This window comes from Tachypleus tridentatus, chromosome 10 (genome assembly GCF_004210375.1).
Source record: "Tachypleus tridentatus isolate NWPU-2018 chromosome 10, ASM421037v1, whole genome shotgun sequence".
NCBI classification, from domain to species: Eukaryota; Metazoa; Arthropoda; class Merostomata; order Xiphosura; family Limulidae; genus Tachypleus; species Tachypleus tridentatus.
In genome coordinates this window covers 54,886,182-54,907,634 of record NC_134834.1, presented here as the reverse complement: position 1 = coordinate 54,907,634, position 21,453 = coordinate 54,886,182, and the positions used below count along the sequence as shown (strand labels likewise).

The 21,453-nt window shown below is 32.8% G+C and overlaps 1 protein-coding gene across 3 annotated transcripts; it reads right to left on the bottom strand.

Annotated features, from left to right (window-relative positions):
* Window positions 1-846: 846 nt before the first annotated feature.
* LOC143229309 (protein D3-like) lies at window positions 847-8,835 on the bottom strand. Of its 3 annotated transcripts, none has more exons than XM_076461451.1 (5): window positions 8,688-8,835; window positions 8,388-8,511; window positions 5,644-5,767; window positions 4,229-4,366; window positions 847-1,309 (listed from the first exon to the last, which is right to left on the bottom strand). In XM_076461451.1, exons 2-5 carry the CDS (start codon window positions 8,445-8,447, stop codon window positions 1,095-1,097), a joined length of 537 nt encoding a protein of 178 aa, XP_076317566.1. In that variant the 5' UTR covers window positions 8,448-8,511; window positions 8,688-8,835; the 3' UTR covers window positions 847-1,094. The 3 variants fall into 3 exon arrangements, with proteins under 3 accessions (XP_076317566.1, XP_076317567.1, XP_076317565.1); XM_076461452.1 differs by having other exon boundaries at window positions 8,388-8,508; window positions 8,688-8,791; XM_076461450.1 differs by lacking the exon at window positions 8,688-8,835 and having other exon boundaries at window positions 8,388-8,681.
* Window positions 8,836-21,453: the final 12,618 nt, after the last annotated feature.

Here is a 21,453-nt window from a genome sequence, read left to right as displayed (position 1 = left end):
ATTACTACAGTAAAAAGTCAGGTTATTTTCATCAAGAAAATAATGGCAGAAATGAGAAAATACTAGCATTCTTATAAATGGCACTTCACATTAACTATTTTATACATAGAGTACCCTTTAGTAACAAGAATATTTATTATTAGTGTGAATTAGATCTTTCTACATTGGTTACAGTTATTTGAAACACTGAAGGTTTGTACAAACAGATATTAGGTACTTGTTTAGGAGTAGTGTTTTAGTTCAGACATATGCAAAAATGAAAAGTTAATTTGACCAGAACTCAGTACGGTAAGCTGAAGTTAATCTTTTTCACTATTCTATTGATGTAGCTTGACAGATTTTTTTTTTAATCTGGAAAGTTGTCTTAAATATTCCATGACCATACAAGAGAAACTTAAGTTTTTGTTGAATTTTAATAAAACTACAAGGCTATTTGAATTAGAAATTTCCAATTTGAGGAATGAACTACATTAAGAAGGTAGGTATTGAAAACTGCCAACTTTACTGAAGAAGAGTGTGATTGAGAAACTGAAAGAACCCCCCCCTCTTCCATGACAAGATTTGAATATGCAACATTGTGGATGAAGGCCCCAAACCACCATGCCAATTTTAAAGATAGTTAAATTATTTCTTGTTTAATAGTTATTTGGTAAAAAGTTGTGCCTTTCAAATAAGAAAAAACTAAGTGATGGCACAATTTATTCTTAAATTGTAATAACACTAATATATAACAGACAAAAGTATAGTTAACTTTACTTATGTTACCCAAAAGCTCACTCATTAACTTCAATTGGATAAAATTGATGTTAAAGTGACTGCTCAAGCTAAATCAGTTATACCAAAAAGTTCAATAAAAATCAGCACTTTATTTTATATAAAGCAAACAAATTTAAACATTTATATTAGTTTAGAAAATCTAATTAATACTAACAATTTCAAAATAGGTTTAAATGTTAGTTTAAATGTTCAAATAATTAAAATATACAAGAGAGATTGTAGCATCACAAAAACTTAAAACATGTTAATTATTAGAATCTAAAGTTTTAAATTTAACATTATTGTAGTATGAATGGGAAATGTACTTCAAGAAAAGATCAGTTGCTAAGTTGTTCATACAATTTGGGGACATAGTTATCCCACTGAGCTTGGAAGAAATTTCCTGCCCACAGTTCACCCAAACTGTACTTAGCAGCAAATTCTTTAATTTTGAAGAGCCCTCTGTGCTCCCCTGAAGTGTTTGTTAGTCGTTTCTCAGTTGGGTTCAAGCGTTCCAGCTGTTTGTAGACTAAGAAAACATAACGATGCAAACCTGAAAAAGTAATTGAAGATGCATTCTGCAGTGTTTAAACAATACAAGATAGGTCATTACACTAACCAACATGTACAATTTTTGATAAGTGATTGTAATACCAGTTCTACAAATAGCACTGGAGGTACAACTTTCCATATAGCTAGTATATAAACAAGAGGAAACCAATTAAAGGGGTATGACATCCTACAATGTTCCAAGTAATTCTGCATTCATTACCTGCAGCTAGTAGTAGGCACAACATTAGTTTACATATAACTACAATACCCACCAATATAATTGTTGTAGTTACCCAAACTTTGATCCTATGTTATATTATGGGTGCATCTACAGGATAAATGCTAGCATCCACCACCCACAATTAGCTGTTTCGTTTAGCAATATTTTTGCATGCAATTAGAAACTCAAATGTATAGAGTATTCCATTTTCAGATTTTTGCCTAACAAGGATTACTAAAAACATTGAAGCCAGGCAAGTTCTAATTTTGGCTTTGAATTTAAAAGTACTTAAGTCATTTAAGTGTATGCAGTTAACATACAATTAGGATAGATTTAATGAGATAAACAAGAGTATAATCTAATGTATGTAAGTTTCTCTAATGGGTACATTGGGTAGTATTACTAAATAAAATTCCAAGAAGAATAGGATGTATTCCATAATTACCTGGGATATCCTATATGATTAGGCAGTACAATAGTTTTTCCATAACAAAAAGCTAAGACTGAATACCAGCCAATACAATCACAAGGGTAATGAGAATTTCTACTGAAAGTAGTAGATCAGTAGTTGAATAGGATATATAGTTGATAATTAGTATAATTAAAAAACATTTAGTTGGGCATAGTCTAATATCTATTGAAGTAAAGTGGTATTTAGGTAAGTATTTAACTACCTACAGAATTATTCTTTCCATCCATTAGTTAAAGTTAGTTTTAATATGCAACAAACTAAAACAGTTACATGCAACTTATTGAAGTATGAACACAAAACACTTATTCCTAGTAATTAAGAATTTTTGAAACTCATTTGTGCAATGTTTGTACTCTTTTGGCCAGGTTCTTAAATAGGATAAGAAGTTTGTATGACAATTTGAAAAGAAATGGTTATAAATCTAAATTCAGTTTTTATGCAATTTACAAGATTTATAAAGTAAACTGCATATTAATGTTTTAATTAATTCCATGATGAAATAAACTATTGATATCTTAAGCCTGATCACTTTTCTTAACAGATAATTGTATATTATCTTCATATCTCTAGCTTGAAACTGGAAAAACTAAATTGAGTAATGTACAAGCTATATTTAATTGTATATTTCAATATTAATTGATACCACTGGATCTTTGTGGACTGTCAGTAGATTAGTTTTTCACCTGAAGTAGGATGAGCACCTTGAGATGGAATGTTCAAAGCATTGGAAAGAGAAATTACCTTTATAATTCAATGTTATAATTAACTTGTTTGACTTACCATGGACTTGATCCTAGGAACTTGTATTATTTTGTGGTAGTTAGTTTTTGTACTGTAACTTAAAACAGTGTGTATATATATATCCAAACTTTTGCAGATTAATCACTAAACTCTACAAGGCTTTAGTACACAATCAGATTTTACTAAGTAACCATTTGTACGAGTAAATTTTTAAATGCTCACTATCGAGTTGTTGTAGCCTCCAGATAATTAAGAAAGCTTTTTTAATAGAATTCTGTAAATACAACAGCAAAAATAACATTTGTTCAATTTAAAATCAGCCATAACCAAAATAAATTAGGAAACAAGTTGCCTTTTTTGTAGTCATTTGTACAGTTAAGAGTGGCAGGAAGAGGAAAGAAATAAAAAAAATTAATTTATTAAGTAGTTTAATAGTTAGTTTGTTTACGTATTAATCAGTTAGTTTAATAGTTTTACTTTGTAACTTCATTTTTTTTTTTTTTATATCAAAACAAGATATCCCCAAAAATAAGCCCCGTCCTATTTTCGGAGAAACACTATGAGAAAGAGGGCAGGGCCCACTATAGGTAGCAATATCAGCAAATAGAAAAAGAAAAAGTATTTTCTGGATTGATGGTAGTAATTATAACCTAATTACTAAGAGCCTAAAGACTATAGATAGCACAAAAATAACTTGAATGAAAGGTGCATTTGATATACCATGTGATGCACAAATAAAACAAATTTGAAACTAAATATTTACTCTTGAGTAAGAACTGAGTAATACTTGCCTGATATTTGAATTATAATTACAATTTGATACCAAACTTTTTGATATACATTCAAAAACAGATGAACAACATTTTGTATGCAGGTTCACAAACATGCCTTTTTACACCCCTGATAAGAACACCCATAAAAAGAGGTGCAAGAAAAATATTTACAGCTTTAAAAACAATGTTAACTTTATTGATAATCTTAATATTTTTAAAGTATGAGGTTTGAATAGAGTTAGCAATAGACCTTTCTAACATTGTCAAAGCTTTAGTGTAAAGCATGCCATAACATTTTCAAAAGCACCATTTTTGCAGTTTCACATAAGCAACATTTAATAAGATGGTTAAAATATCACTTAGCAATATATTTTGCTGTTCTTCTAACAGAAACATTTCAGGGAACAGACTAACAGACTAATTCATTCTAAACCAAAATGTAAAATTAATCTTGAAAATGTCAGAAAAAAAAAAAAAAAAAAACTTACTGGTGCTATCTGTCAGAACACTTTAAATATCCACCTACTTAGAAATGTAAAAAAACTGAACATTATTCAGTAACACTATTTCATGTACAGATAATACTGAAATATGGATACCATTTACAGACTTCTGTACAATCTTTCAAAATATTGAAAACAATTGTTATTTATGAATACAACAAATTATGTTGCTGTTCTGACATGAATTAATTCTTCAAAATTCATTACTAACCTGTGCCTTTTGGAGGTCCTGCACCAACATACTGTGACAACACTTCCCCTTCACTGACATTTGTGCCTGGAATATTGACAACCAACCAGTGATGCCATTCACGGAACTTAGGAAGTTGTCTACTTGGTGCATCTGGATCTGATAATATAAAATGAGTTAGCTTTCATGATTTATAAATTATTTACATTAAACTGTTGTATCTATATACAATTAGAATTACATTTTCATATTAAATGTGTACCATTTCACACAGGCAACTTATCTGCCTGAAGGTTACCTTCCTTATCTCAAGGATAAGGAATTGTTAGGAAGGTTTCAAATGGCTAAAGATGATACTTGGGATGAAAAGGTTGTCATAAAGAGACAAGATTTTAAATTGTTTTATCTTGGAAAAAATAAGTTAGAAAAGATATGACCAAGGCATTTTAAGAAACAACTATTTAAGCTCTTTTTGTACTTAAATGAGAATGGTAGGACAAATATATTGACAGTGCAGGAGTGTTGCCAAGACTAACATGAAAACCAACCTTTGGAATTGCCTTGAGAAACAATGGATGCAGTACATTTAGGGAAAGGTTTGACAAGTATTTAAATGACAAAGGCTGGCTTTAACCATTTCAGGTGTCACATAAAATTTCATAAGACTCAGGGGACCCTGTAATGTTAGATTTTGTAACAAATGATATTACACTAGGAAAATGAGTTAAATTTTTATAACCATTCATGTGGCATCAGGTACTCAACACCTGTTCTCACTAATATTTATGAACATGAAATTTAAGTAAAGAGTGAAGTTATTGTAAGATTGTTTTTGTCAAACATGTTAACAGTACACTTGCTGGCTGTTTTTGGACAAATGGTTGGATAGTTCATACAAGTTTACTACATGCTAATATAAAATTTAACCATCAGAAAGAAAGTTCTCTTCTCAATATCATGGTTGGGGTTAATGCTTTTAATAAGGTATTTAGAAAGGAAACTTGCATTAGTTTGTACTTGAACTGGTCATCAACATATCAACAAATGAATTAATTAAAAACACTGACTTGCAGCAGATTAATTACACATCAGAAAAGCTGAATTTGAAAATAACTCATCTGGAAAATGTATTGGTGAAGAGAAATGATTATCCTACTAATGCAGAAAAAACATTTAAGAACTGAGATGACAGAAAAGAATTCAGGTAATTTAGTTTAATTCCTTATGTACCTATCTTTTCAAAAATGATAAGTCTGGGAAGGACTGTCCCATGCTAACTTCATCTTATGAATAGATGTACACCAGCTTATTAGTTTGAGATACATGGAAACTGATAGACCCAATTGCAATACACTTACAGGGCAAAGAAAACTCAATTTTGATAAATGTTGTGAAGTGGTAGGTGATGATTCATTAAGCAATATTTCAAAACTTACCTGTCATACACAGAGTGTATAAAGTATCATCCTCAGTGGGATAGTTGATAAATGTTGGTGGATCTTTAACTTGTGTTGGTGTAAGTTCATTTCCCAACATTACTGCCACATCATTATATTGCACCTATTCAAGATGAAGGACAAAGTTTATTGACAATATACTAGACATGTATAATAGTTTTGTAATAAAATGAAATTTAATCCTAAAAGTATTTTACCATGTACTTTATATCATAAAATGTAATTCAGGTTATTTAATGCATAATTAAACATTCCCCAAAACTAAAAGATTAGTTAATCAGTTTTGTTTGTGTGTTTTTTTTTGTTTATGTTCTTTTCACGATTGGTTGGTTGTTTAGAATTTTATGGTAAAGCAACTAGGCTATCTGTAACAAACAACTTGCAAAACATTAAAATTTGTAGAAAAGGAGTCAAGTTAGAATTAAAAACAAAGTAAGCCCAATTTTTAAATCTACTTTACAGCTGTAAGAGAAAGTAAAAGGTTTTAAAGACTAGCATAATTTTAACTCACCAAGATAACCAACAGACTCCTTTGCATGAATTAAGGAAAGACCATTATATCAAACCTTACAGTAAAAAAAAAAAAAAAAGTGACAGTTACTCAAATTATTCATAAAAGTTCCATTTAATTCTAGAATTAGTGTAGCAAATATAAATTATTTTTAAAGCACTTTGACAACACCACTTACCAATGTAAAGTAATTTTATTTGTAAAACAAAAGGTTTAATGTCATTTTATGAAAACATTGAGCAAAAAAATGAAACTAGATGCAAGGCAATTATCTACATTTAAAACTATTGGGTAATGAACTTGAAATTGTTGCTTTGTCAATTCTTGCTACTTTAGCAACAATGAGTAATAAAATTGATCTATTTAATAGGAACAACTGGCTATCAAGTAACTTTACACGTTAGCTTGCAATCCCCAATGCTAGTTTGCAATGCTTGGAGAATAATTTGCTATTTATCACCTTCCACCCTGCAAGTGGGCCACAGATTTAGGGAAAATATTGGCTTTAAGTTAAAGTATAAACTTCATTTTAAAGTGCTAAAAGAAGATTAATTTATGAATCTTGTAATGTAGAACAGACCTTACCTCCTGTGTGAAACAAAAAACAAACATCAGCACTTGAAGGTGCAATCTCCAATAAAAGGCCAACATTTGCAGTCAAATACATCTCTGCCAAACAATCCCAACATAATCAAATTTAACACCAAAAATGTTTGAATACAAAACCACAAGTGTATGATTTTATATACAACTCATGCCTTAAGTTGTTATAATAGTTCAAGTGATCTCAAAATTCATCCAATTTCAGCAAGGTTCTGAAGGAGGACAGGGAACTGTTGGTTCAAAGTATTTTAATTTGTGTAGACCTCTCACATTTTAATGTTACATAATATTCATACAAGACACCAAAACATGTTGGGTAAGATAGAACCTTTGTGAAGGTGCTTTAAAAAAAAAAAGAAAGTATAATATAGGATTAGATGCAGCATATAAATTATGTACAGCAGCACTGAGCAAAAAATTACTATGCAGGTATCTCAATATTATAAAAATATGTAATAAGTCAAAGAAAAAAAATGCTTCTCTTTATTCCCAGTGTCATGTAAAACAACTTGTTCTCTTCCAAGTAACATGGGACCAGTTAGTTAACCCAACATATTACTATGCATTGAGAACTTTCCCAACATCAATGGTTGAAATACTCATAAAACCTCAAACTCACTTAAAATGTTCAAACTTTTACCATACACATATTGTGAGCTGACAATCTACATCAACTATACTCACTTCATTCTACAGCCTAAATTCTTGTAACAATATTTTTAAACCATCTCATAACTCTGAAATGCTCATCCAGTCTCAAAATCTTTCAACATTATAGACTCTACTGTACTTTTAAATCAAATAAGTACAAAAATAATCAGTACTGATAACCTTACTTTTGGCAGTAACATACATCCACCAGGTTTGTTTAAGCCACCAAATTACAGCATTGTCAGCAGTTAGAATACTTACCTTCTTTAGATATTCCATTATCAAATCATTAACAATAATAAAAACAACAAAAGGGCCTAATAATAAGACAACCCTTAGATACTCCATTTTTCAATATTAACCCACTATACCTTCACAATACACAGCTTCATAAAAAGTAATTTATCACCCTAGAAACTCAATACATTTAGCTAGTTTCCATCAATTTTATACATTACAAAAAGATAAAACAAAAAAATTTCAGGATATTATTTCAAAATTACATTAACAGCAAGATAGGCCTTCCGTTTTAAAAACTTTAGAATGCTATACTTGGTCAAGACTTAAAGAGAAATTGCTTTTTAAAACATTCGTCGAACAAAAGTAATAAGCCTTAAGTTAAGATGAAGTGTTCAATTACAATAATGTACAATAGTGAAGGTTCAGTAAAAGTTACATGCCCGGGTTTCGACGTGTAATGCCAAGTTCTGACAACAGTACCAGCCCGATAACCTAGAACTTAGATCGATGCGAATCAAGAACGTAAACAATGGTATAGGATACGATTTTTACACTACGCTACACTAATTCTAGTAACGGTAATATTATTAGCAGATACTTCAAAAGTCGAAAATTGCGAGAACTTTGAACTACAAATACAACTTATTGTAAGATATCAGAAATATTCTTAGTTAGAAGTTAAATAGTATTTAACTAAGAAGACGTATTTGATTATTACCTCCATTACATGTACAGGAGTCGTATCAATAACATCGGGAATAATATTATTTTCTTCCATGGTTTTAAGTAGTTCACGATTTTCTCCGGACTGTTTCCCAGATTTACCAATCACTGCTACGCTACTAAATGTAAGAGTAAGAAGAAAACATAAATATATACTATGAATTACTGTAATCCACCTTAACTGCATCACTGACGATTTATAATACTTTCTTTTGCTTAAAATGAGAAACTGTTTGTTTACAAACTTATAGCCCCTTCACACTACTTAAACGACATTAAAAATAGAATATATTACCGATTCTTCTACAACACGAACAAATTACACACTTCACTCTACACACACCCCGCAACTCAACTATTTTATTCAATCAATGATACACCACGGTGCGGCGCTGTATTCTTTCAGTTATTTTTCTGGCACAATTTATTAATTAAGTCATTTAGAGGGTGGTTCGGTAGTTTCGTCAAATGTCACTAAACCGTATTAATTTTGTTGGGTGGCGCCGAATTTATTTGATGTGAACGTGATATAACGTCGTTTTTTTCATTTATTTTGAAAAATCATTGACTTATCCTGATTGAATAATTAATTTTCACCCATTTTAACAGCGCTATATTAAATTTCAATCAGTTTAGAGTACATTAGATTGAGCCAAATACATTTACGATACAGTGGTTGAAATGTCCTTAAACATATTCGTGAAATATCGTAAAGGGCAGAATAAAAATATTGATAAAATATAATATGCTTAATACTAATTTTTATCACAAGTATAATTAATTATAACAATGCTCCGCTGGAATAGAAGAGACATTCACATTGTACCAGTTGTTATTTTGACATAGCTTTTATAAGTAGTGTTCAATTCTTCAAAAACAACTGGAATAATTTTCCATACAAGCTTGAAAGAAACCCCAGGATTGAAATAAGTTAAACTAAAACTATGTAATATTCCAGGAACGTTCAACAAACAGTACGTTCCTAGATATTACCTTTAAAAACCAAGCTTACATGGAATACACAGTTAAAATGCATGCAAAAATTAAACATCTACCAAAAAATTGACCACCGTCTTTGTGGTTGTACAAAATCTACATTTTTACTAAATTAAAAACTCTTCATGAGACCTGTGATAGAATATACCGTCATGAGTGTGCGTAACATGTCAGAATATGTCTTCAAAAAGTTACAATCACTCAAGAGCCAATCCCCGCTTCTCGCCTTCCATATTGAACTGTACAATCAGACATGCTGCGTAAATAAAATTACACCTGTCCCTTCCATTAAAAGTAAATTAGCAGAACTGACATCCGATTTCTATAAAAAAAACACTCATTTGCCTTATACAATTCCATACTATAACAGCTGGATCAGAACGGGAACTGAGTTACTGTGATTGGTGACAATCTGGGGAGTCATGTAGAGACATTTTTAAAAATGTGTTGGACTCCATAGGTACTAGTCTACGTCGACAATCCTCAAGTGTCCTAGCTTCCCTGAACTCTTCACCTGGAACGTGGTCAATACTTCCATGTCTAGAATAAGCCATTTTTTTTGGAAAAAGTGTTCTTTTAACCTAATTGAAATACAAGAGGTCAAGCAAGGGCCAACATGAAAGTTAGCAAAAACAGAAATTCTCCAATAAATTATGGTGTCCCGTCACCATAATTTCGCCTTTCTACCTAATTGCGGTGTTTTGTAGTAAGATTGATTTTCCAAAAAGTATCGTATAGGAAATCCTGCAAATAACTGCAGATTCGATCAAGAAGTTAGGGGATTGATATGTAGATGATGACTTAAAATGAGTTTTAAATTGAACTAGATATAAACAGAGTGAACACATTTAGGAATAACGAAAACAGTTTTTATTAAGATACAACAAAAACACTGTGTCTACTCACGTAGACACAAGAACGATAGTCTGCAAGATCAGCGAATAGTGCGTCGGATTTCCGTCCCTCAAAATATATTTATACTGAAATATTTAAGATAAAAAACTACTAGTACTGGGAAAAAGAAAGCAAACTTAAATTTAACAGGTTAATTCTTTTTTTTTTTGTCTAGTCAGTAGTGTCGCTTCATGACATTTATTCTCTTACAGCACTGACCAGTTGTATTGCTTAGACAATGTCTAACAGCTATTAATCCTTAAACAGCAGGAATGTTATAGGTAGCAGTTTACCACAGACGTAAGAAATTGGAGAAAATTTCTTAAACATAATATTTAGGATTTTTATTGTGAATTTTGAACAAAATATGAAAAAAGTAAAAAGAAAAGCGTAACAAAGACTTATTTATTACAAGTTCAAATATTTTTCAGGGTATGAAAAATCACAAAAACATTCTACAATGTTACTTTACATTCTTTACACCAGGTTGTCACCATCTTTCGCTTCTTTTCTTTTCTTGTTTTACGCATACGTAGGTAAAATTGTCTTTTCCCATTTTTTCCAGCGCCTGAGGATGAATCCTTTCTAAAAAGTGCCGAGAAGATGCTTCTTTTCTAACAAATCTAACAGAAACAGTAACGCTATGTCTTCCTGGGAAAGGTCTTGTTACCCTTCCATACCTTTCCAGTAGTTGGTAAATTATATTTTAACTAAACTGCCTCAATGATGGCTTCTTGCCAGTTTTAACAAGATACATGTTATAATAATTCAAAATAAAGATACCAATTAGGTGAAAAAAGAGCTTCTTGTACCCATTCACACATTTACAAAGGCAAATTTGTCCAATTTGCATGTCATTTTTGTTTGTTTGTTTTTGGAATTTCGCACAAAGCTACTCGAGGGCTATCTGTGCTAGCCGTCCCTAATTTAGCAGTGTAAGACTAGAGGGAAGGCAGCTAGTCATCACCACCCACCGCCAACTCTTGGGCTACTCTTTTACCAACGAATAGTGGGATTGACCGTAACATTATACACCCCCACGGCTGGAAGGGCGAGCATGTTTAGCGCGACGCGGGCGCGAACCCGCGACCCTCGGATTACGAGTCGCACGCCTGACGCGCTTGGCCATGCCAGGCCTATCATTTTTGTCAATTAGCTTCATGTTGATAGCATAAGTTAAAATCATATAGGTTTTGGTTATTGGTTGTTTAGTTTTGTAATCATCCTTGCTGCTGTATTTTACTTCAGCTTTATGTACTGTACTAAACAAAATAACAGAAAGTTTATTTTTCCATTAGAGTGTTAAATATTCCCCTGCTTCTTCGTCTAAACATCTTCCTTTCTCAGAGGTGCAAATTTAGACATTTTCTTCTGATCACACCCTTGTGCAAATTAATTGAAACAAGACGGAAAATTACGATTTTTTCAATTTTTTTTGCATTTTATTTCTGAGAATCCAAATATTACTCACAAATTAATACATGATATAACCACCCTTATTTTTTAGAAGATCATTAATCCACTTTGGCATCGAGTTCACGAGTTGACTGCAATCTTTACTAATTTTTGGATCGCGGTACCACACCTCAACTATGGCCTCAATTAGCTTATCTTTCGTAGTACAGTCTTTTCCCCGAAGTCTTTATTTACAAATCGCCCAAAGATTTTCAATAGGATTTAAGTCCGGAGAGTTTCCAGGCCAGTCCGGCACCTTTATTCGCGTTGTAGTCATATAATTCTTCACAAGTTTCGATGTGAGACACGGAGCCAGATCCATTTGGAAATCTCTTTTTCAATTCTGGAATGCCTCTTCTCTACAAAACTTCGATGTACTGTGGTCCTCGCATCCTACTTTCTATGATATGTAAGCCTCCGACGCCACAGTAACTAAAAAAGTCCCAAAACATCTTCTTCAATGGATGTTTTACGAACTGATTGATGTGAAATTATTGACGTTTCTCACCTGGAGATCTGCAAACATGCAAACTTCTTTGACCCTGTACGAAGAAATGAATCTCGTCACTAAATAACACCTTCCTCCATTGTTCTTGCGTCCAGTTCTTGTATTTCAGACCCCATTGATACCGTTTTTTTTTCATTGAGTTGCTAAGAAGTTGTTTTTTGACTGGTTTCCTTGCCCTTCTAACGCAATTTCGAATGACGTAATATTCCTCAAAATTTTGTCATATATCCCAAAATAGATCGACCGTACTGCAAAACACAGCTAATGACGCCGTCTGTGTGAAAAAATGACTATTAAAGGACATCAGTGGGTTCAGCGAGCCTATACCGGCCGCCATGCTGAAAATATTATAAAATGACCATTTGTTTCAATTAATTTGCACAAGGGTGTAGTTCTAACTGTTCCACAAAAATCAGTCTTATTTTCAAAGAGAAAGTTGCATAATTCCACACTTGTGTAATAATTATCAGTATATAATATATGAAATTTTCCAAGTAATATTTAATAAATGGGTTGACATCTGATCCTGAAAATCCTAATCGGAGATCTTTCGGGACATCTACATCATCTGCAGAATAGAGAATCATATCTATCAAAATTCTTGTCTCACAATCACATAATACAACGATCTTTATTCCAAATCTATGGCACTTGCTTGGAATGTATTGCTTGAAAACAATGCGACCCTTGAAAAGAATCAAGATTCATCGATAATCACTTTCAGGAATGAATGGAGAAAAAGATTCCTTAGCTTTATTCTTCACCACTATAAACATTTCTTGAACTTTCCATAGTCGATCGTTTGCATTCGGTTCTTCGTTATTTGCAAAGTGGAATTATCTAGGAATCTCACTGAATCAATTTCGAATGGTGTGTTTTGGATTTGTTTATTTGTTTTGGAATTTCGCACAAAACTACTCGAGGGCTATCTGTGCTAGCCGTCCCTAATTTAGCAGTGTAAGACTAGAGGGAAGGCAGTTAGTCATCACCACCCACCGCCAACTCTTGGGCTACTCTTTTACCAACGTATAGTGGGATTGACCGTCACATTATAACGCCCCCACGGCTGGAAGGGCGAGCATGATTCGCGCGACGCGGGCGCGAACCCGCGACCCTCGGATTGCGAAGCGCACGCCTTAACGCGCTAGGCTATGCCAGACCGTGTGTGTTTTGGAAAAACTGGAGTTTCTATAAGGGGATCATTCTTCCAATAATCAGCATAAGTATCATCATAGCGAAACAAAGAGTACATTTCCCAGTAGTTTTCTTCCCATGTCTTACTTTGTAAGGAAGTATTACTTTCACTTTCTTCGGGACCCGCATGGCCAGTGGTTAAGGCATTCGACTCATAATCTGGGGGTCGCGGGTTCAAATCCCCAATCACTCCAACCATGATTATATACTTTATTAGAGCTGGGCCGTCTTATTTTGTCCGCTAAACGTAGTTTTAATTATAATGAAACAAAGTATTCTAACTCCAGACACTAGGGTAGCGATGGAAATAATCCTAGTAATGAGAGTGTATGATAAAGAAATGAAAAAATTTCAAGAACAGATTTATTCTCTACATATCAAACATTTTTACCAAAATTCGCCGAAGTGACACCAAGTAACGCATTGGTATGATGGTCACGCGGATGGTTCACGAGCGAACCACCGGCGGGTGATATAGATCAAAATGTCATCAACTTTATAGTAACAATTATAAGTCATAAAATTAATATTTTATCTAATTTGCGTACTCTTGTTTGACAGTTATTAGTAATAAAAAGTTTTTTCCGCAGTTTCAGTTTCGCCTTTTAAGTAGTACTTACTTTAAATCTTATATTTTAATTTCTAGTTCTTATTAAATTTATAGATTTGCCAACATATTTAATTGCATTACTCACGCCTCACACAGGTAGATATATTACCAAGGTTCTACAGGCGGTCGGTCCTACTAAGTATAATGTTACTACACTTCTACATGATAGCATGCAGATTTCAACTTGTCGCAACTTATGTTTGTTGGACATGCAAAAGTGTTAAAATAAGTGTTATTATTTAGTTTATTTTGTGACTTAAATGATTGTTTAGTTTTCATCACAGGAGTGTTGAAGGTTGATTATTTCAAAAGTTAATTATGACAAGTTTCGTTACGTAGATCTGTACGAGTCATGCGTTGTGTATGCAGTTTAATTGCTATAGTATAGTCGACATAATCTTTCTCGAAGTTTATCTTAGTAAGTATTGTTATATTACAGCATCTTGTAGTTTGTAGAAATTTCTAGGCATCCGTTGAGCAATTTTTATGTACATAGGCGATTAAGTGAGCACAAAGCAGTTGAGTCAGAAAAAAATAGTTAGTGAAAGAAAGTGTGAAGTTAACTGGCATGATTATACTGAACGGGAGATTGCTATAGTGTGTTTCATAGTTGAAATGTAGCCATAGAAACGGGGAAAATAATTTATCTTGTCATTTGGGTTCTGAAGTAACTGAACTGCCTTTGTAGACTTTTGACGGAAAAAAAAAAGAGACTTATTTATATCTCTGATCCAAGTGTGGTAACCAACTAGGAAATTAGTTGAATTTAGACTTTGTGACTATAATGAGGTATAATGAGCGATATTTTAAAGTTAGTTTCAGAGTTTAATAGAGATAAGTAGAATAACATGTTTTGTTAAAAGGTGTTTTAAGTAATTGAATTCGTCTGTGTGGATTTTAACATGGGATAACATAAGTATATTTATCGTATACTGTATAGCAAAAAAAAACAGAGCAGAAAAATTTTTCTTATTAAATTCTAAAGTGCTGGTTTGTTTTGAATTTCGCGCAAAGCTACATGAGGACTATCTTCGCTAGCCGTCCGTAATTTAGCAAGTAAGACTATAGGGAAGGCAACTAGTCATCACCACCCACTGCCAACTCTTGGGCTACTCTTTTGCCAACGAATAGTGGGATTGACTGTCACGTTATAATGCCCCCACGGCTGAAAGGGTTATCATGATAGTGTGATGGGGATTCGAACTCGCGATTTTACGATCACGAGCTGAGTGACTTAACCATCTGGCCATGCTGGGCTAAATTCTTAACTAACTGAATAAACTTGTGTGGATATTTGACAAGAAAATAGAATCATTTAGAGTTGTAGATAGAACTATGATATTCTATAGTATAACTAATTTTTGCATATATATATATATATAATATGTATTCGACTTGTTTTAAATATGTTATTTTAAAACAAGTGTATTATGTGCTATATATTTATTGCCAACAAGTCACATACACCTACTCTAAAATAATCACAATAACAATGTTTATATTTATAAACTTAACTGTATTAGATGTGTTTTACAAATATGGGTAGTGTTACTAGGTAAATATTGTTATTAAGGTTTCTTAGGTGGATAGTGTTACTGTAGTTCCATAGGACTGTATACAGACTTCAATCCATCTTAACGTATATTTGTAGTTTTCATTGACACATTCAACTGCATACCTTTTTCAAAGATAGATAGTGTTTTTAAGGTTCTATAAGTTAATGGAATTAGTTGGCAAATCGAGTTACTAAAGCTAATACTGCAATGGCGGATGGTGTTTCTGTAAATGGATATTTTAATAGGATGATGAGCTAATCACAGAGTATGATTTTTAAGTATCAATTTAGTACATATGTAATGATTGTAGTGTTTGTTTCTATACCGAATATGCGTTTCTTGATATTTTGGATGTAAAATACTTACCGCTTACTCATTTTTAAAATTAATATATTTTATAAGATCTATTTGCTCTGCAAAATATATTTATTTAAACCTCTAAATAATATACAATAACTTTATGTTTAGACATAGAAACTGATTTGTTTCGCTGAAGTCCAGACTTAAATGATATACATACATATGTCTAACCATTACTATTTTAGAAAACTGTAACCTTGCGTATCTGCAGATATTTTCACAAATCTTTATTCAGAATTTGTTGTTTGTTTTGTTGACTGAAGACAAGAGCATGTAGATGTTCTTTCCGTTTTATCTGAATGATACTAGCCTAATCATTTTGGTACGACTGGATATAATAAATATATATGTAAAAACGGCTGGTTTGGGTTGAGAAAATGTTTATCTAGAGGAGCGAACAAGAAGGTCGAAACTACAAATGGGTTTCCTCGTCATCACTGAACATAATAAATGATTTACTGTTTAACCAAATAATTTACTATTATAGGAACTATTTAAAATACTAATACTTACTATAATATTATTTTTATACAGCTTTCACTTGAAGTACAAACAACTATACAGTTAAGATTCATAAAACTTTGTGATTTTAGAGTACAGCTTATAAACAAAGTTTTTTTTCGCATGTAAGTCAAAGCGTCCGCAACCATTACTTTGCACATATTTCTAACTCACACTAATACTGTCTAAAAGGTTCAACTCAAATGGCATTGATAAACTTTGATTTTGAGGAAAATACAAAGAGTCATTGGCAGTAGAGCCCGCGAACTACCGACAAGCTCATCATAGTAATGCGATCTCTAGTATTACTTCGTGGAACTATAACTCTAGCAATGCGTTCTCTAGTGTTACTTTGTGGAACTATACCTCTAGCGACACCTTCTCTAATGCTACTTCGTGGCACTAGACGTCATCAGATGCAGAGGAGTTGCATATGATGTATTTGTGTGGAACCAAGCCTTAACTAATATCGGTGATTCCCTTTTCCTAGGAAATCCAGTAACAGTATCATTGTCACTAATTTTAATATAGTTAAATTTTATTACTCTATTTAGCTTATTAAAATATTAAGCAAAGTATTACATTACTCAGAGTACGTATGATATCTAAAAACGTTTTATTTTATTTTTCATAAGTAAGCACAAAAATATAAAATGGGCTATCTGCGCTATGCCTTCCAAGGGCATTGAAACTTGGTTTGTAACTTTTTAAGATAATTTAGAATAGAGTTATAAGTTCAGTAATGAAATAGCAAAAAATCAATAACAGTTTTAAGGTTTTAAGAGCCGATAAAAAACATGAACGCTTTTGTAATCATAGATTTATAAAATTGAAATCCCTTTCTAAAGACGTCTATGCAGCATTCTTCATGATGCATTGCAAAAATAACCCTGTCATCTGTAATAATTTAAAAAGTAAATATCTAAATTATTTAACTTTTGTAATAGTTACATAATACTGATACGGTTAGTTTCATACCAGGAATTGTTAGAATAAGCAATACCTAGAATGTTTATATTTTTGAAACTTCACAATTAATTGATCGGATAAACTTGGGATGAACATAGGTCAAAGTTTGGTTTTTGTTTGTTTGTTTTAAGTTATTGCAGTTAATTTTTCTAATTTACATCAGGTGGCAACACTAACACAGTAAACCTGTAAAATTATTAAATTGCCTAAATAACTCTCTTGGAGTGTATTTTCTTACAGTAAAGCCACATCGGGCTATCTGCTCAGCCCACCGAAGGCAATCGAACCCTTGATTTTAGCGTTGTAAATCCGTAGACATACTGCTGTACTAGCGAGGGGCAACTCTTGGATACAAATGTTATTTTAGTGTCTAATATTTCTGTGTAAAATTGTATTACAATAGGAAATTCTGTTATTGATTTCAATTAGCACTAACAACGAAATTAATAAAAGTTGCATCTCGTTTTATGGCACTGGATGGTTCAACCAATGAAACAATTTTAATAGTGCAGTTAAGTTTGTGAAACTAGAGAGTTAAACTAATACAACAACTGTAAAATTCAGTTTACCTTTTGACACTAGAAGCAACAGAGAGAATTCAACGTAGCAGAGTTAATTTGTTGATCTAATTTAGCGATAGTGAAAGGCTAAACTAATTAAAATGAGCACATGTGCACTTCGTGAAACTAGAGGGCGTAGTTTTTCTTTTGTTTGTTTTTGTTTTGAATTTCGCACAAAGCTACTCGAGGGCTATCTGTGCTAGCCGTCCCTAATTTAGCAGTGTAAGACTAAAGGGAAAGCAGCTAGTCATCACCACCCACCGCCAGCGCTTAGACTACTCTTTTACCAAGGAATAGTTGGATTGACCGTCACATTATAACGTCCCCACGGCTGAAAGGGCGAGCATGTTTGTGACGGGGATTTGAACCCGCGACCCTCGGATTGCGAGTTGAGTGTCTTAACCATCTGGCCATGACGGGCCTTCATAAGAAAGTTCACAAACTGAGTATGGTTCGCATATTCGTGAAATATGTTTTAAACATAAAACTCGGAAAGTTGCGGTAATTTTGAAAACCGGTTGACTTTATTTTTACAGACTTCACTTAGTTGTTAAAATGTTGCATGTAAAAAAAACTTTTCAGTGATTCCTTTTTATAACTTGAATAATAGAAAAAAAAAAAAGAGTAAATATTTAAAGACGTATAAATGCAAAAGGAAATTTAATGCCAGAGTATTCTTATGTCTTCTCAATAGGTGGCACCACAAATATTTATTTTGTTTTAGTTATTTCGACGTGTATGTGTTTTCTTATTGCAAAGCTACATCGGGCTGTCTGCTGAGTCCACCGTAACCACCTCGCCACGACAGGCCGCTCGCTACTCAGGCAACATATAGTAAATGGTCAGATAAAATATTCTTGAGTTTAGTCATGTCCAACTCTTTTATAGAAATACTGATTAGATTGACGACAAACAGTGAGCATCACCCTATGCCTATATTATTACTTTGAAACAACTAGCAAGATTGACACAGTTTAAAGTGGGAGTTTAGATCAGCGACACAACAGAGCTATAAAGAACTCAGAATTTTTTCTGCATTTTCAAATATATTCTTGTTAATACTATGTTCGACTAATACTTCTTTGTGATAATATTTTAGTAACGAAGAAAATATGGAAAACTACGTCTCTCTGAACGATTTCAATAGAGTATTTTGACAAGTATATTCTTGGTTTCCTTCTATCTCATCACGTCGATTAATATAAAAATGGAAAGGGATATAAATAATTCATTAATTTTGACAACGGAATAGTAGAGCACCAGAAAAGGAAAATATATATTTGTTGCTTAGCCAAAAGCCACAAAATGGACTATCTGTGCTGCAACCAGTATGACTATTGAAACCCACTTTTTATCATAATAAACCTTCAGATTTTGTACTGAGCTACTGCTAAGGGAGTGGAGAAGAAGTTCCTTCTGGTGCATGAATCAATACATTTAAGCCATCTTATTGTGTTTGTTTGATTTTTGAATTTCGCGCAAAGCTACTCGAGGGCTATCTGCACTAGCCGTCCCTAATTTAGCAGTGTAAGACTAGAGGAAAGGCAGCTAGTTATCACCACCTACCGCCAACTCTTGGGCTACTCTTTTACCAACGAATAGTGAGATTGACCGTCACATTATAACGCCCTCACAGAGTTGAAAAGGCGAGCATCTTTGGTGCGACCTGGATTCGAACCAGTTACCCTCGAATTACGAGTCGAAGCCTTAACACACTTGGCCATGCCGGGCCATCTTAGTGTGTCTTAGGATATCTTGTGACAACTTATTACACAGGCCTGCATTGGTTTTATTTTCTTGAAATTTTTTCATGTTCTACAGTAATTCCTGTATGCTAAATCCAAAATTAATATCCATTGTATTCCATCACAAACAGATTTTTCACAAAACTTCATATGTAGTTTTACATAAGTGAATTATTTTTCATTAAAATCGAGTCACATTTTATGCTTGAAATGTTGACAACCACTGGCTATAGATTTCTCTAAATAAATCGCGACGCAAAGTTTCGCGCAAAGTTATTCGAGGGCTATTTGCGCTAGCAGTCCCTAATTTAGCAGTGTAAGACTAAAGGGAAGGCAGCTAGTCATCATCACCTATCGCCAACTCTTGGGCTCCTCTTTCATCAACGAATAGTGGGATTGACCGTAACATAATAACACCTTCAGAGCTAAATGGGCTAGCATGTTTGTTGTGACGGGGATTCGAACCCGCAGCTCTCAGATTACGACGTGAGAGTCTTATCGATCGTTTTAGAACCAAACATTAATAAAATGTTGTTTTTGTGGTAAATGAAATAATAGTTTGATTTTAAAAGTTTTTTCCCCAATTTGCTAAAAAAAGATTTTACATGACAGAAAAAAAAGAATATTATTTCGAAACCTGTGTAGCTGAATTATGAAAAATCCGTTACTAAAACAAAACAACTTTTATGAAGTTTAAAGTCGCAGGCCCATGTAGTTTAGTACAGCCAAAAATGAATACAACTGCAGTGAATATTCTGACCTACTTTGCAACTTTCATACAAACTATTGTAACTAGGAAGAATCAAATTACTAGACAGGCACATAAGTTCTGAATAACTGTGCACCATAATAATTCCAAACATTTGAGAGTTTAGTAATTTTGATCACACATTAAACACGTTTTGTATCAATATAAATGGTAATGCAAAATATGGAAGTTGAACTTGGATAACAACAATAATTTAAAATAAATTGAGATAGTGATGTTTTAAAATGAGAGTCAGTATTACATGTGAAATAAGAAATGTTTTATAACGTTAAAACATTCCTTATCATGATGTCAGATGCTTAAATTTGACCAACATTAGCCGATCGCCCTGGTGTAGCTTTGTGCGAAAACAAACCAGTCCTTGTACGAACAGCGTTTAAATCTCACTTACAACGCAACAATCTTAAAACGAATTTTTTACGTACTAAACTTATGTGTTCAAAAGAATGGATGACAAAGATATCGACAAATGATTTGTATCGTGTTCGTTTCTGCTGTTAATGGACTCTAAGGTAACTGATTAAAATAGTGAATAATTAATTTAAAATACCTGATTCTCATTCGCAGGACGGATACTTTTTTACAGTGATAAGCAAATGCAGTAAATATTCAACAGTTATTGACTGATTACAGGATTGTTTTATCCAATAAACAAAAGGGGCAGTTTATTAAATTGTAAGGTATTTTGTTAAAAGCGAGAAGGGGCGCTAGTTTATACTTTGTCCAGAACCTACCTTTGCTTTAATGCGGCACTGACTGGTTGTGAAGGTAACAAAGGACATTTAGTCTAGCCCGGAACTGCCAATCAATATTGTTGTATCTTACTTTTTCTGGTGTTAGTTTTATTAAAATATGAGTAATTAGTGCTATTATATAATATGTATATCCTACACGTAAATCGTAAAGTTTAACATTTCACTGAAGATTTTCATCTCATTTTAAGA